Here is a 17,249-nt window from a genome sequence, read left to right as displayed (position 1 = left end):
GTTGAGTCCTGATTGACTTCACATGCTGGCTTAGGCTCTTGTACAATTTACTTTATATTTCTGGGCCTCAGTTTCCACATCTGTACAAGAATCTTATACTAGGTGGACTCTTAAAATTTCTTCCAACATTAACATTCTATGGTTTCAGTTATTTTCATGTTATGGAATCAGATGAATCATCTTTTTAAGATGTTTTTATTAACAGGTTATGGGATCTGAGATTCTTTGGCTATTTAAAGATATTCTTGTTTATCTTATTATAATAACTTTCTGTAAAATTTGCTGTAAGTTGAATTAGGAGTAGGACAAATTGGACCACAGCCAAAGGATAGTGGGTCATGGGCACTACTTACTGCCTAAGGTAAATCTGCTCCATAGAGAGATGCCTAAAAGAAACAAGGTGGGAATTCTAGGGTGAAGAGTATGTACTTGATTATCACTTGGACAGTTCTTTAAGAAAGGTTCTTATGAAGTGTAAGGAACTGGAGAATCTCAGGCTAAATTTTAATGACAAAATATTATATATGGCAAAGTGACATAAATGTTTTGTGGGTTTTCTGTTTCTATTTTTGTTTTCCTGCTTTCTAATGTGGCTATTTCTTTGACAGCAAAGATGGAAAGCTTTCTAACCTTTACCAGACATTATGTGATGAAGTACCTGAAGGACAGTTTTACTCACAAGAATTAAGTGGTAATAATAGGTTCCAGAATTTCTTGAATAAATTTCCTGATTGTATGCTTTTTAAAAATTGTTTCAGTAGTTAGTGTCTCTTTCTTTACTCCCAATGAGTTATCAGCTAATATTACATGATATGGCAAATGCTGCATGCTGTGAGCAAGCATAAGTAATTTAATTCATAAATATCTTTGGTTGCATTAGTAAGATAGACAAAATATATATGCTTATTCTAGTTCAATTTTTTTGCAGAAAAAGTTTGGATATTACATATGATGAATAAATTAATAAACACTGATTTTATTGGAATCTAGTCCTTGGTACCTTAACATTAAGGCTCATAGTACCCTTCACTTCTTGACACTGAGCGCTCCCATATCTTGGACCTCTCCTTTGTGTGTGTGTGTGTGTGTGTGTGTGTGTGTGTGTGTGTGTGTATACGTATATATTGTTTTTCCTCCTTTATATTTGTGGAGTCATTTGGCATATTTTTGCTCTCTACTTTTTTTTTTTTTAAACATCTTTATTGGAGTATAATTGCTTTACAATGGTGTGTTAGTTTCTGCTTTATAACAAAGTGAATCAGTTATACATATACATACATCCCCATATCTCTTCCCTCTTGCATCTCCCTCCCTCCCACCCTCCCTATCCCACCCCTCTAGGTGGTCACAAAGCACCGAGCTGATCTCCCTGTGCTATGCGGCTGCTTCCCACTAGCTATCTATTTTACATTTGGTAGTGTATATATGTCTATGCCACTTTCTCACCCTGTCACATCTTACCCCTCCCCCTCCCCATATCCTCAAGTCCATTCTCTAGTAGGTCTGTGTCTTTATTCCCGTCTTGCCACTAGGTTCTTCATGACCTTTTTTTTTTCTCCTTAGATTCCATATATATGTGTTAGCATACTGTATTTGTTATTCTCTTTCTGACTTACTTCACTCTGTATGACAGACTCTAACTCCATCCACCTCACTACAAATACCTCCATTTCATTTCTTTTTATGGCTGAGTAATATTCCATTGTATATATGTGCCACATCTTCTTTATCCATTTTGCTCTCTACTTTAACTCTGGTTATTGTATTAAGCATCTCCCCCAATCCCCCAGTTTTACTGAGATATAATTGACATACAGCACTGTGTAAGTTTAAGGTGTACAGTGTAATGACTTGACTTACATATATTGTGAAGTGATTAACACAATGTTTAGTTAACATCCATCATCTAATAGAGATACAAAAAAATTTTTTCCTTATGATGAGAACTCTTAGGATCGGCTCTCTAAACAACTTTAAAATATACCATATAACAGTGTTAACTATAGTCATCATATTGTACCTCCACAGTACTTATTTATTTTACAACTGGAAGTTTGTGCCTTTTGACCACCTCATCTAATTCACCCACTCCCCGCTCCCCAACTCTGGTAGCCACAAATCTGACCTCTTTTTCTATGAGTTATGTTTGTTTTTTTTAGATTCCATGTGTAAGTGAGATCATACAGTATTTTCTTTCTCCACCTGACTTATTTCGCCAGCATAATGCCCTCAAGGTCCACACATGTTGTCATGAATGACGTGATTTTCTCCTTTTTTAATGACTGAATAATATTATATTGTATATAATTATACAATTATACAATATACTTTTTCTTTACCTGTTCATCCTTAGATGGACACTTAAGTTATTTCCATGTCTTGGCTATTGTAAATAAAACTTCTATGAACATGGGGGTGCAGATATCTCGTTGACGTAGTGTTTTCATTTCCTTCAGATTTATACCTGGAAGTGGAATTGCTGGATTATATGGTAGTTCTGCTTTTAATTTTTTTGAGGGACCTCTCCATTACTGTTTTCAATAGTGACTGCACCAATTTACATTCCCACAAACAGTGTACAAGGGTTCCCTTTTCTCCACATTCTTGACAACACTTGTTATCTCTTGTCTTCTTGATGATAGCCATTCTAACAGGTGTGAGGTGATACATCATTGTGGTTTCAATTTGCATTTCCCTAGTGATGAGTGATACTGAGCAGCTTTTCATGTACCTGTTGGTCATTCATATGTCTTCTTTGGAAAAATGTCTATTCAGGTCCTTTGCCCATTTTTTAAACTGGGTTATTTTATTTTATTATTATTTTTTTGCTATTGAGTTGTATGAGTTCTTTATATATTTTGGATATTAATCCCTTATCAGGTTAATGATTTGCAAATTTTTTCTCATTCCATAGTTTATCTTTTCTTTTTGTTGATTGTTTCGTTTGCTCTGCAGAAACATTTTAGTTTGATGTTTGTTGCTTATGTTTTAGGTGTAATAGAGAAAAAAATCATTGCCAAGACCCACATCAAGGATCTTTTTTCCTATGTTTTCTTCTACAAGTTTTATGGTTTCTGGTCTTACATTTAAGCCTTTAATCCATTTCAAGTTAGTTTTGTTTGTTTGTTTTATTGTATTGGTATTAGTAGCTCATTTATTAGTCAAAATGGGTATGAGCAATACCATATCCTTGGAAAGGCAGAAAAAGAGTGAAAGACAAATAAGAACAAAGAGCAAGGGCAACAAATAGAAAACATCAACAAATAAGATAGATATTAATTCAACTATATCAATAATCATTTTGATCATCAAAGGTCTAAATGCACCAAAAAAGACAGAACTCAATAGCCACAGACTACTGTATTCGAGTTAGTTTTTGTGAGTGGTGTAAGATAGGGGTCTCATTTCATTCTATTACATGTGAATATCCAATTTTCCCATCAACATTTATTGAAGAGACTCGTTTTTCCATGATTATTCTTGGCTTCCTTTCCAAATATTTGTTGACTATATACATGTGTTTATTTCTGGTCTCTCAATTCTTTTCCACTGGTCTATATGTGTTGTTATTGCCAGTACCATACTGTTCTGATTACTATATCTTTGTAGTATAGTTTGAAAACAAGAAATGCCATGCCTCCAGCTTTGTTGTTCTTTCTTAGGATTTCTTTGGCTATTTGGAGTCTTTCATGGTTCCATATGGATTAAAAATTTTTTTCTATTTCTGTGAAAAATGTCATTAGAATCTTGATAAGGATTGCACTGAATCTATAGATGGCTTTGGGTAGTGTGGACCTTTTAACAATATTAGTTATTCTAATCTATGGACATGGGATACTTTGTATCTTCTTTGATTTTTTTTTTTAATCCATGTTTTGTAGTTTTCAGTATAGAGGTCTTTCAACTCCTTGGTTAAATTTATTCCTAAGTACATTATCAGTTTGATGCTATTGTAAGTGGGAGTGCTTTCTTTATTTCTTTTTCAGGTAATTTGTTGTATTGTATAGAAATGCTACTGACTTTTGTATGTTAATTTTGTATCCTGATACTTTACAGAATTCATTGATTAGATCTAACAGTTTTTTGATGGAGTCTTTAGAGTTTTAAAATCATATCATCTGCAAAGAGACAATTTTTTTTTTTATTGAAGTATAGTTGATTTACAATGTTGTGTTAGTTTCTGGTGTATAGCAAAATGATTCAGTTATATATACAATATATTCTTTTTTATATTCTTTTCCATTATGGTTTATTACAGGATATTAAATATAGTTCCCTGTGCTATATACATTAGGACCTTGTTGTTTGTCTATTTTATATATAGTAGTTTTTACCTGCTAATGCCAAACCCCTTCCCCTGCTCCTTTCCCCTTTGGTAACCATAAGTTTGTTTTCTACTTCTGTGAGTCTGTTTCTGTTATGTAGATAAGTTCATTTGTATCATATTTTGGATTACACATATAAGTGATATCATATGATATTTGTCTTTCTCTGCTTACTTCACTTAGTATGATAATCTCTAGGTCCATCCATGTTGCTGCAAATAGCATTATTTAATTCTTTTTTATGGATGAGTAGTATTCCATTGTGTGTGTGTGTGTGTGTATGTATATACCACATCTTCTTTATCCATTCATCTGTTGATGGACATTTAGGTTGCTTCCATGTCTTGGCTATTGTAAATAGTGCTGCTATGAACATTGGGGTGCATGTATCTTTTTGAATTAGAGTTTTCCTGGATGTATGCCCAGGAGTGGGATTGCTGGATCATATGGTAACTCTATTTTTAGTTTTTGAAGGAACTTCTATTCTGTTTTCCATAGTGACTGCACCAATTTACATTCCTACCAACAGTGTAGGAAGGTTCCCTTTCTCCACATCTTCTCCAGCATTTGTTATTTTTAGACTTTTTAATGATGGCCATTCTGCCCGCTGTGAGGTGACACCTCATTGTAGTCTTGATTTGCGTTTCTCTAATAATTAGTGATGTTGAGCAGCTTTTCACGTGCTCATTGGCCATCTGTACGTCTTTGGGAAAATGTCTATTTATGTCTTCTTCCCATTTTTTGATTGGGTTGTTTGTTTTTTTGTTATTGAGCTGTATGAGCTGTTTGTATATTTTGGAAATTAAGCCCTTGTTGGTTGCATCATTTGCAAATATTTTCTCCCAGTCCATAGGTTGTCTTTTTGTTTTGTTTATGGTTTCCTTTGCTGTGCAAAAGCTTGTAAGGTTGTTTAGGTCCCATTTGTTTACTTTTGCTTTTATTTCTATTGCCTTGAGAGACTGACCTAAGAAAACATTGCTATGATTTATGTCAGAGAATGTTTTGCCTATGTTCTCAAAGAAAGTTTAAATTCTTTCTTTCCAATTCTTATGCCTCTCTGAAGTACAGGTTTCCTGGGTATAGAATTCTTGCTTGACAGTTTTTATTTCTGTCAATATTTTCAATATATTGTCACATTCTCTCCTGGTCTGAAAAGTTTCTGTTGAAAAATCTGCCTATGGTTTTATGGGATTCTCTTGTCTCTTTTCTCTTGCTGCTTTCAAAATTCTTTCTTTGTTTTTGATTTTTGACAATTATAAAGTGTCTTGCTGTGGCCTTATTTGGGTTCAATCTATTTCGGGATCCTTTCGGGCTTGTGGATCTGAATGTCCATTTCTCTCCCAGGTTTGGGATGTTTTCAGCCATTATCGCTTTAAATATACTTTCTGTTCCTTTCTCTTTCTCTTCTCTTTCTGGAATTCCTGTAAAGCAGATATTGTTTCTTTTGATTATTTCCTATAACTTCCATAGGTTTTCTTTACTCTTTTTTCCTCTCTTTTTTAAAACTTCTCTGCCTGGCTAATTTTATTTTTTATTTTTTTAATAAATTTGTTTATTTTATTTATTTATTTTTGGCCGTGTTGGGTCTTTGTTGCTGTGCGCAGGTTTTCTCTAGTTGTGGAGAGTGGGGGCTACTCTTTGTTGTGGTGTGCGGGCTTCTCATTGTGCGGTGGCTTCTCTTGCTGCGGAGCACGGGCTCTAGGCGCGCGGGCTTCAGTAGTTGCAGCACGCGGGCTCAGTAGTTGTGGCTCATGGGCTCTAGAGCACAGGCTCAGTAGTTGTGGCGCACAGGCTTAGTTGCTCTGTGGCATGTGGGATCTTCCCAGACCAGGGATTGAAACTGTGTCCCCTGCATTGGCAGGTGGATTCTCAACCACTGTGCCACCAGGGAAGCCCTGCCTGGCTAATTTTAAATGTCCTTTCTTCTAGGTCACTGATTCTTTCTTCTGCATGGTTGAGTCTGCTTTCAAAGCTCTCTATTGAATTTTCCAGTTCAGCCATTGTATTTTTCAGTTCTAGGATTTCTGGTTTTTGGTTGTTTGTTTGTTTGTTTTTGGTGTTTTCTATATCTTTGTTGAACTTCTTGTTTTGTTCATGTATTGTTTTTGTAATTTTGTTTAGTTGTTTGTGTGTTCTTGCAGTTCATTAAATTTCTTTAAGAGGATTCTTCTGAATTCTTTGGCTGACAGTTAATAGATCTCCATTTCTTTAGGGTCAGTTATTGAAACTATTAGTTTCTGTTGGTGGTGTCATGTTTACCTCATTTTTCATTATCCTCGATTCTTTATGTTGGCCTCTGTGCATTTGAGTAAGTGACCTCCTTTTCCAGACATTATTGGTTTGCTTTGGCAGAGAGAGTTTTTCACTAGTCAGCTTAGTCTCTGTATGTGTTAACTGGTAATGTCCATGGAAAGGTGGTTCTTGCTATCAGAGTCTATTTGGGGGCTAGGCCACTGCCCATATTCTTAAGATTGGGGAGGGGGTGTCACTGGTTGAGAACAGTTGGCTAGGACTGCTGGCTTTGTTCCCTAAGTGAGGCTGTAGAATAGGTTCTGTGGTTGCCTGGGTTCTCTGGTCAGTCTTCCTAGACAGTCTGGACTGGGTACTATACTCAGCAGTAGGTGGGGCTATGAATTAACTTCCCAGCTTTGAAGGGCAGTAGAACTGGTCCCAAGGCATGCACTGCTTATTGTTTGGGGATTCAAATCAGGCTAGACTGTGCACTGAATTTCCTGGCCAGATGCCCCAGTTTTGCTCTGCAGACAGGGAAAGCCCTGGGCTGTGCTATCTGTTGAAATGCCACTGTAAGGAGGGCTGTAGGATGGACTGTGCAGCTCCCTGTGTGCTCTGGTTAAGTCCCCTCGTTGGGCAGGCTGAAGGCTGTGTTCAGCAGTGGGTGGGACTATGAATTAGTTTCCCTGCCTAGGCAGGGCACCGTATAGGCCCTAAGACCTGCAAGGTTTGTTTGGGTATCAAATTAGGCAGAACTATACACCAAGTTTCCTGGCCTGATGATCCACCATCCTAACTCTGCAGAGAGGTAGGGCCACTGGCTGGATTCTCCATTCAAGTGCCATTGTAATTGGAGTTGCAAGATGGGGTATACAGATTCTCCGGAGTTCTGCTTAGGTTTCTTGGTCAGATTGCACTGGAGGCTTTATTCATTTTAGGCGGAGCTATAAATTGCCTTCCCTGCCTGGTTGGAGCTGCAGAATAGGCCCCAGGGCTGGCAAGGGTATTTGTTTGGGAATCAAATCAGACAGACCTCTGCACTAAGCTCCCTGGACAGACAGGGCCACCATCTTGGCTCTGCAGATGCAGAGATGCTGGTTGGATTTTCTGCTCAAGTGCCACAGTAATAGGGGCTGCAGGATGGGCTACTGAGATTCCCAGGAGCTCTGGTTAGGTTTCCTAGTTAGTAGGATTGGAGGCTATATTCAGTAGAAAAGGCCCCAAGGCTGACAATACTCTTGTTTGGGTAGCTAATCAGGCAGATCTGTGCACCCTGGCCAGATGGAGTTGCTAGCTCGTTTCTGCAAACAGGCAGACCCACTGGCTGGGCTATCTGCTCAAGTACTGCTGGGCCAAGCCATTTCCCAGGTGCTCAGGCCAGGCTTCCTGGTCAGGCAGGGCCAGAAGTTACACTCAGCAGTGGATGGGGCTATGAATTACTTCCTTTCCCTGGATAGAGCAGGAGAACCAGCTCCAAGGCTGGAAAGGCTTTCTGTTTGTGGTTGTGACTCAAGCTGACCTGTGCCCGAAGTTCCCTGGCCAAGTGGGGCACTGACTTTGCTCTGAGGATGATCAGCTCTGCCTGCCAGACGCTCCGTTCAAGGATTGCTAGGCTACATAGCTTCTCAGGTGTTTTGGCCAGGCTTTCTGGTCAGGCAGAATCAGGAGCTACACTCAGCATTGAATGGTGCTGTGAATTTGCTCCCTTGCCTAGACGGAACATTAGAGCTGGCCCCAAGCAGCTTCCCAGGTATTCCGGTCAGGCTTTCTGGACAGGCAGGGCCACATATCAGGCATCTTTAGTGTCCAAGTGGATGACTCGTATAATACTCTAGACGTACCCTTTTTAAAACCAGTAATTTTACCTCTGTTTCTCTCACCAACCCTGATGTCTGCAATTTGAACCTTGTCATAATGTTGAAATCTCAGACTTTAATGTCTTGTTCTCTTGTTCACAATCTCTTATACTTGCAATTCTTTTTATTTACAATTTTATTTCATTGACCTCCTCATTTGGTGCCCTGTGAGTATATGATTTCCAACCTCAGCTGCTCTTAGCACCAGTTGGCATTCCCTTTATGTTTAGATCAGATCCCTCTCCTGTTTCTTCTTGTGCCTATTTCAAACCTTCTTTACTCTCCTCAAATCCTCAGTCCTATCACCTAGTCCTTCAACTCTTAAGAGACGACATTGCTTTTTCATAGAGTTAATAAAGGCTGTTTGGCAGAATCTTCCTGAGCTCCCTGCCTATAAACAACATCCACATCCTTTCCTATTGTCTCATTGGAAACGATCCCTTTCACAAGACCAATCCTGTCACTTCTCTTTTCTTCAATTTGAATTTCTTCTGCTTCCTCAGGGACTATGCTCAGCTTTATACTCTTTCAGAGAAGCTTCTTGAAAGAGCTGTTTTCATTAATTACTCTATTTATTTACTTCCTACTTCACTGAAATATGGTTTCCACTTCCAATACTCTAGTAAAACTCCTATTATTAAAGTCATTATTATCAATTTTTTAGTCTTTCTCTGGTATTTATCACTGTCATCTATTGCCTGTTTTTCTGAAAACAAGGTGACTTGAACTCAATTTAGTTCAACAGACATTTTTTAAGAATCTATTCTGAACTAGATGCTGGAACTTGAAGAATGAAAAATCTTGCCCTCTATGAGCTGACAGTTTAGTGAGGGTTATTGACGTGCAAACAATCAGAATACCAAGAGCTTTGATTGAGATACACACAAGTGATAAGGGAGCAAAAAGTTGTGGAAGCCTTTGCGTATGTGAGCCTTGCATGAGTTTTCTGACAGTTTCTGAGAGTTCTTTAGAAACTCGTAGCCTTAGAGGTCACTGGCTCCAGACATACCTAAATAAGTAACAAGACTGATGTTAAAGCAAAGAATTGGAGCACTAATATTTGCTCCTCTTTCTTCTTTTAGTGATTGTTCCCCCCGCCCCTTGGGAGGGAGTGGGGGGAATAAGGGTAATTATTCCCTTGAATTAATTAACTGTTTTGTTATGTGTGTTCAGCACTTCGGAAAACCTGTAAAATTTTCAGTAAAATTCGAGGTGGTAAGATTTATGTGAATGATCTGCCAATGATCCATCGCATCTTGAACATCTCTATAAGTGACTCAGAAATGAGAAAGGCACTGAAGACTATTGATATTGATGGTAAGTTTTTATGTTTTCAGTATTAGGTTAAGGGTCTACAATCATGGACATAAGTTATATGTTGGTCAGATTAATTACAAATGATAGAAAAGCTAAGCTTTAAAATGCTATAAAAACATCTTTGCGTGTTTACAATAATGATATTAAAAAATTGGGCCTCAGGTACATGTAACCGGATTGATTGATTACCAGATTGGATTATGACATGCTCTCATCAACATTTGGTATTTTTAGAGTTTTAATTTTTGCTGATTGCCTTAGTATGAAATGGTATGGGATAGGGAAACTTTTTAAGGCAAAAAAAAATTTGAAATTAATGTATTTGATGTATTTATATTAAAATTAAGAGTGTTTATTTATCTAAAGACACCTAAAAGTAAAGACATGTTACAAACTTGGAGATATTTGCAATTCACACAATTGACAAAGGATTAGTTTTCAGAATGTGTAAAGAATTCATACAAATCAATAACAAATAATGGAATAGAAAAGTGGGCAAGACAAATGGACTAGTGTTTCACATAAAATATAACACATATAGCCAATAATTATATAGAAATATGTTCAACATCACTAGTGTCCAAGGAAATGTAAATAAAAACCCTAATAATGATATTTTAAGTACTTTTTTGCAGTGTTTGTTACTTTAATCAAAGAGGTAAATAATAGAGGTAAATAAATAATAGAGAACACATTACATTTACAGACCATTCCAAGCCTGTTAAAAAGGGGAGACAAATTTAGAATAAAAATGATATGTTTTTCTCTTTCTGACTTACTTCACTCTGTATGACAGACTCTAGGAGTAAAAATGTAGACATAGAGAATGGACTTGAGGACACGGGGTGGGAGGGAGAAGCTGGGGCGAAGTGAGAGTAGCATCGACATATCTACACTACCGAGTGTAAAATAGTTAGCTAGTGGGAAGTTAGCTAGTGGGAAGCAGCAGCATAGCACAGGGAGATCAGCTCCGTGCTTTGCAATGACCTAGAGGGGTGGGATAGGGAGGGTGGGAGGGAGGCTCAAGAGGGAGGGGATATGGGGACATATGTATGCATATGGCTGATTCACTTTGGTGTACAACAGAAACTAATGCAGTATTGTGAAGCAATTATACTCCAATAAAGATCTATTAAAAAATGATATTAATAAGTTGAAGGAGGGGTCAGAAATTGAATAAATATAAGATGTGGATTTATCATTATTTTAAAAACCTTGTAGGATGGCCTAAAAGCATATGAAAAGATGCTCAACATCACTAATTATCAGAGAAATGTAAATCAAAACTATAATGAAGTATCACCTCACACCAGTCAGAATGGTCAACATCAAAAAGTCCACAAACAATAGGGACTTCCCTGGTGGTCCAGTGGGTAAGACTCTGCGCTACCAATGCAGGGGGCCCAGGTTCGATACCTGGTTAGGGAACTAGATCCCGCATGCATGCCACAACTAAGAGTTCGCATGCCGCAACCGGGAAGTCGGCATGCCTCAGTGAAGATCCCACGTGCCGCAACTAAGAGTTCGCATGCCGCAACCGGGAAGTCTGCATGCCTCAGTGAAGATCCCACGTGCCGCAACTGAGACCCAGCGAAGCCTAAATAAGTAAATAAATAAATATATTTTTAAAAAAGTCCACAAACAATAAATGCTGGAGAGAGTGTGGAGGAAAGGGAACCTTCCTGTACTGTTGGTGGGAATGTAAATTGGTACAACCACTATGGAGAACAGTATGGAGGTTCTTTAAAAAACTAAAAATAGAACTACCATATGATCCAGCAATCCCACTCCTGGGCATATAACCAGAGAAGACCATAATCCGAAAAGAAACATGCACCCCAATGTTCACTGCAACACTATTTACAATAGCCAAGACATGTAAACAACCTAAATGTCCATCGACAGATGAATGGATAAAGAAGATGTGGTACATATATACAATGGAATACTACTCAGCCATAAAAGAGAATGAAATAATGCCATTTGAGGCAACATGGATGAACCTAGAGATTATTATACTAAGTGAAGTAAATCAGACAAAGACAAATACCATGTGATATCACTCATGTGGAATCTAATTTAAAAATGATACAAATGAACTTATTTACAGAACAGAAACAGACTTACAGATATTGAAAACAAACTTATGGTTATAAAAGGGGAAACGTGGTGGTGGGAGAGGGATAAATCAGGAACTTGGGATGAACATACACACATTATGTAAGATAGATAGATAACCAACAAGGACATACTGTATAGCACAGGGAGCTCTACTCAATATTCTGTGACAACCTATAAAAGAAAAGAATCTAAGAAGAATGAATATGTGTATATGTATAACTGAATCACTTTTCTGTACACCTGAAACTAACACAACATTGTAAATCAACTGTACTCCGATAAACTTAAAATTAAAAAGAAAACTTGGGGCTTCCCTGGTGGCGCAGTGGTTAAGAATTTGCCTGCCAATGCAAGGGACACGGGTTCGAGCCCTGGCCTGGGGAGATCCCACATGTGTGGAGCAACTAAGCCCGTGCACCACAACTACTGAGCCTGCGCTCTAGAGCCCATGAGCCACAACTGCTGAGCCCACGTGCCACAACTACTGAAGCCTGCATGCCTAGAGCCCGTGCTCCACAAGAGAAGCCACGACAATGAGAAGCCCGCACACCGCAACGAAGAGTAGCCCCCGCTCACCGCAACTACAGAAAGCCCATGCACAGCAACAAAGACCCAACACAGCCAAAAATAAATAAATAAATAAATAAATTTATTTTTAAAAAAAAGAAAACTTGTAGGTGGAAAATTCTAGAAGTCAAAATGGACCACCAATAAAATATTACTGAACAATCTAGTAGTAATTGACAAGTAGCACTAGTGTGCATGCATCCATCTGTCCCTTTATCTAAGTCACCCCAACATTTTTGAGCATCTATGATATGACAGATTTCTGAGGGTTAAAAATAAATTAATAAATATAATCCTAACTTTTAGAAAGCTTAAGAAGAAACTGTTTTTTCCTGACATGTTTATTTATCTACAGATTAATTTTCTTGACAAATGATATTTTGGAGATTTATATCAAAGTAATTCTCCAAAGTGGAAATAACTTTATTCTCTGAAAGCACAGAAAAATATAAAGGAGAAAGTCAAAATCATGTGTAATCCCACTACCCAGAGCCAAACTTTGGTATTTATATATACATATATAATATATACATATATTTTTTTCTAGGATTTTTCCAAACATATACATGTAAGTGTGTGTATATGTGTATATGCGTTTATAACTGTGGTGTATACACACGCATGAACACATAATTTTAAAAAAGCATATATGGATTCACATGGATAGTTTTGTTACCTTTTTCTATTAATATTATATGGTAGTCAACTCTTTGTGTAAATAAATATAGATACACACTGCCTTTTTAAATGGCTGTGAGTTATTCTATGGAACTGATTAAAAAACATTAAAAAACATTGTTTAAAAAATAACATGTAACAAATAACCTGTGTAAATATAGGTTACTTCTAATATTTTTGCTATTATAAACAGTGTTCTCTCTTTTTCTCTCATCAGACAAAGATAGATAACGTTGAGATTGCTGGGTCAAAAAATGGGAACTTTTTAAGGCTTTTATACCGTTATTTGAAATTCAAAACAATAAATCTTTAGAATTTTATATACTCAAGACTTTAGATATTGTTTCTTCTAATCACTTGGATTTACTGTTGAGGAAAGTGAGGGATAGAAAGGAGAAGAGTCTACTCCAAAGCCATACAACCAATTTTATTTATTTTTATTTTTAAAAATATCTTTATTGGAGTATAATTGCTTTACAATGTTGTGTTAGTTTCTGCTGTACAACAAAGTAAATCAGCTATATGTATATATATATCCCCATATCCCCTCCCTCTTGAGCCTCCCTCCCACCCTCCCTATCCAACCCCTCTAGGTTGTCACATAGCATCAAGCTGATGTCCCTGTGCTATGCAGCTGCTTCCCGCTAGCCATCCATTTTACATTTGATAGTGTATATATGTCAATGCTACTCTCTCACTTCGTCCCAGCTTCCCCTTCCCCCTCTGTGTCCTCAAGTCCATTCTCTACATCTGCGTCTTTATTCCTGTCCTGCCACTAGGTTCATCAGTACCATTTTTTTAGTTTCCATATATGTGCCTTAGCATACGGTATTTGTTTTTCTCTTTCTGACTTACTTCCCTCAGTATGACAGACTCTAGGTCCATCCACCTCATTACAAATAACTTAATTTTGTTCCTTTTTATGGCTGAGTAATATTCCATTGTATATATGTGCCACATCTTCATCCATTCATCTGTCAATGGACATTTAGTTTGCTTGCATGTCCTGGCTATGGTAAATAGTGCTGCAATGAACATTGTGGTACATGTATCTTTTTGAATTATGTTTTTCTCAGGGTATATGCCCAGTAGTGGGATTGCTGGATCATATGGTAGTTCTATTTTTAGTTTTTTAAGGAACCTCCTTACTGTTCTCCATAGTAGCTGTATCCATTTACTTACCCACCAACAGTGCAAGAGGGTTCCCTTTTCTCCACACCCTCTCCAGCATTTATTGTTTGTAGATTTTTTGATAATGACCATTCTGACCGGTGTGAGGTGATACCTCATTGTGGTTTTGATTTGCATTTCTCTAATGATTAGTGATGTTGGGCATCTTTTCATGTGTTTGTTGGCAATCTGTATGTCTTCTTTGGAGAAATGTCTATTTAGGTCTTCTGCCCATTTTTGGATTGGGTTGTTTGTTTTTTTGATATTGAGCTGCATGAGCTGCTTGTATATTTTGGAGATTAATGCTTTGTCAGTTGCTTCGTTTGCAAATATTTTCTCCCATTCTGAGGGTTGTCTTTTCGTCTTGTTTATGGTTTCCTTTGCTGTGCAAAAGCTTTTAAGTTTCATTAGGTCTCATTTGTTTATTTTTGGTTTTATTTCCATTACTCTAGGAGGTGGGTCAAAAAGGATCTTGCAGTGATTTATGTCATAGAGTGTTCTGCCTATGTTTTCCTCTAAGAGTTTTATAGTGTCTGGTCTTACATTTAGGTCTTTCATCCATTTTGAGTTTATTTTTGTGTATGGTGCTAGGGAGTGTTCTAATTTCATTCTTTTACATGTAGCTGTCCAGTTTTCCCAGCACCACTTATTGAAGAAGCTGTCTTTTCTCCATTGTATATTGTTGCCTCCTTTGTCAAAGATAAGGTGACCATATGTGCCTGGGTTTATCTCTGGGCTTTCTCTCCTGTTCCATTGATCTATATTTCTGTTTTTGTGCCAGTACCATACTGTCTTGATTACTGTAGCTTCATACAACCAATTTTAGATGACATATGTTAGTTAAAACTTTTATTCATTAATTGTTACATTGAGAATAATGTACAATTATTGTACATTGAATGTCTTGATAATAAATGTAAATACAAGAAAAAGTTTAATAACTGAACATAGAACATGTCCTATAAAGAAGCTTTTTCTTAAAATTTAGTATTTTAAGGTTATAGAAGTTCATAAATTACAAAATGAAAATTATTTATTCACCCCAGTCTTTCTCTGTAATCCCTAGTGGTAAACACTGTTGATAATTTGTTGGGTATCCTTCATGTCCTTTGGTTTTATATATATAATATATTGATATATATACACATATGTAATATATATATTTTAAATTGGTCTCATATTGATTACCGGTGAAGTTACCTTTAAAATTTTTGCTATTACAAATAGTGCTACAAAGAACATCCTTGCACATCAATTTTTGCACATTTGTGTAAATATTTCTATAGGATAGTGTTTTAGAAATGAAAAAGCTGGGTCAAAGAATATGCACATATCCATAGGAAAATGGTTTATGTTAAATGCTCTTTTTTCTAGCTTTATTGAGATATAATTGACAAATAGAAACTATATATTTAAGGTTACAACATGATCTGATATATGTATGCATTGTGAACTGATTACCACAATCAAGCTAAATAACACATACATCACCTCATATCTTCCCCCCTTCTTTTTTGTGGTGAGAACACTTAAGATTCACTTTCTTAGCAAATTTCAAGTATACAGCACATTATTATTAATTATAATCACCATGTTGTACATTAGATTCCTAGAACTTGTTCATCTGATATCTAAAGTCTGTATGCTTTGACCAATGTCTCCCCATTTCCACCAACCCCTAGACCCTGGCAACCATCATTCTACTCTCTGATTTTATCAGTTTAAGTTTTTTACATTCTACATATAAGTGAGATCATACAGTATATTTCTTTCTGTGTCTGGCTTATTTCAGTTAGCGTATTGTCCTCCAGATTCATCCATGTTGTTGCAAATGGCAGAATTTCCCTTTTTTTAATGACTGAATAATATTCCATTGTATATGTATGTTTGTGTGTGTGTGTGTGTGTGTGTATGTATTTTATCACATTTTCTTTATTCATTTATCCATCAACAGGCACTTAGGTTCTTTCCATATCTTGGCTGTTGTGAATAATTCTGCAATGAACATGATAGTGCAGATATCTCTTTAAGATCATGCTTTTATTTCCTTTGGATATATACCCAGAAGTGGAATTGCTGGATGATACCATAATTCTATTTTTAATTTTTTGAGGAACCTCTATACCGTTTTCTATAATGGCTGTACCAATGGATTTTAAAATTATTTGCATATTTTATAACATTATTGAGGTAAAATTGACATAACAATAAGCTGCACAGATTTAAAGTGTACAATTTGATAAATTTTGACATATGTATAAACTTGTGAAGCCTCAATACCTCTCATACCCCTTTGTAAGTCCTACTCCCTCTCCACAATGCCCCTCACCACTCCCAAGCAAACACTAATCTACTCTGTCACATAGATTAGTTTGAATTGTATAGAATTTTATATAAATGGGATCATGCAGTAAGTACTCTTTTTTTTTTTTTTTTGGTCTGCTTTCTTTCACTCAGCTAATTATATTGAGATTCACCCATGCTTTTGTGTATATCAAAAGTTAATTTCTTTTTATTGCTGAATAGTATTCCATTATATGACTGTGCCATAATTTGTTTATCCATTCACTAATTGATGGACATTTGGATAGTTTCCAGTTTTTGGCTATTACAGGTAAAGCTGGCATAAGATTCATTTGTATGTCTCTGTGTGGTCATATGCTTTCATTTGTCTTGGGTAAATACCCAGTGGTAGATAATTGGGTCATATATAAGAAACTATTAAACTGTGTTTGCAAAGTGGTTGAACCATTTTTTATTTATTTATTTTTTTATTGTAGTATAATTGCTTTACAATGCTGTGTTAGTTTCTGCTGTACAATGAAGTGAATCAGCTATATGTATACATATATCCCCTCCCTCTTGGACCTCCCTCCCACCCCCTCCCCCATCCCACCCATCTAGCTCATCACAGAGCACTGAGCTGAGCTTCCTGTGCTTTACAGCAGGTTCCCACTAGCGGTTGAAACATTTTACATTGCCA

At 36.7% G+C, this 17,249-nt stretch overlaps 1 protein-coding gene and 1 non-coding gene across 2 annotated transcripts in view; both read left to right on the top strand.

Annotated features, from left to right (window-relative positions):
• EFCAB13 (EF-hand calcium binding domain 13) overlaps positions 1 to 17,249 on the top strand; it is a 117,477-nt gene that overhangs the window by 22,119 nt on the left and 78,109 nt on the right. Inside the window, 2 exon segments of the mRNA XM_068531738.1 lie at positions 609 to 691; positions 9,587 to 9,730. Of these exon segments, the coding sequence (XP_068387839.1) occupies positions 609 to 691; positions 9,587 to 9,730 (227 nt within the window).
• TRNAG-ACC (transfer RNA glycine (anticodon ACC)) lies at positions 11,086 to 11,158 on the top strand. The gene has a single exon. It is a non-coding gene; the product is annotated as a tRNA-Gly (tRNA).

This window comes from Eschrichtius robustus, chromosome 20 (genome assembly GCF_028021215.1).
Source record: "Eschrichtius robustus isolate mEscRob2 chromosome 20, mEscRob2.pri, whole genome shotgun sequence".
In the NCBI taxonomy this organism is placed as follows: Eukaryota; Metazoa; Chordata; class Mammalia; order Artiodactyla; family Eschrichtiidae; genus Eschrichtius; species Eschrichtius robustus.
The sequence above is the reverse complement of the archived record's forward strand: the minus strand, read 5'-3'. Positions and strand labels throughout refer to the sequence as shown.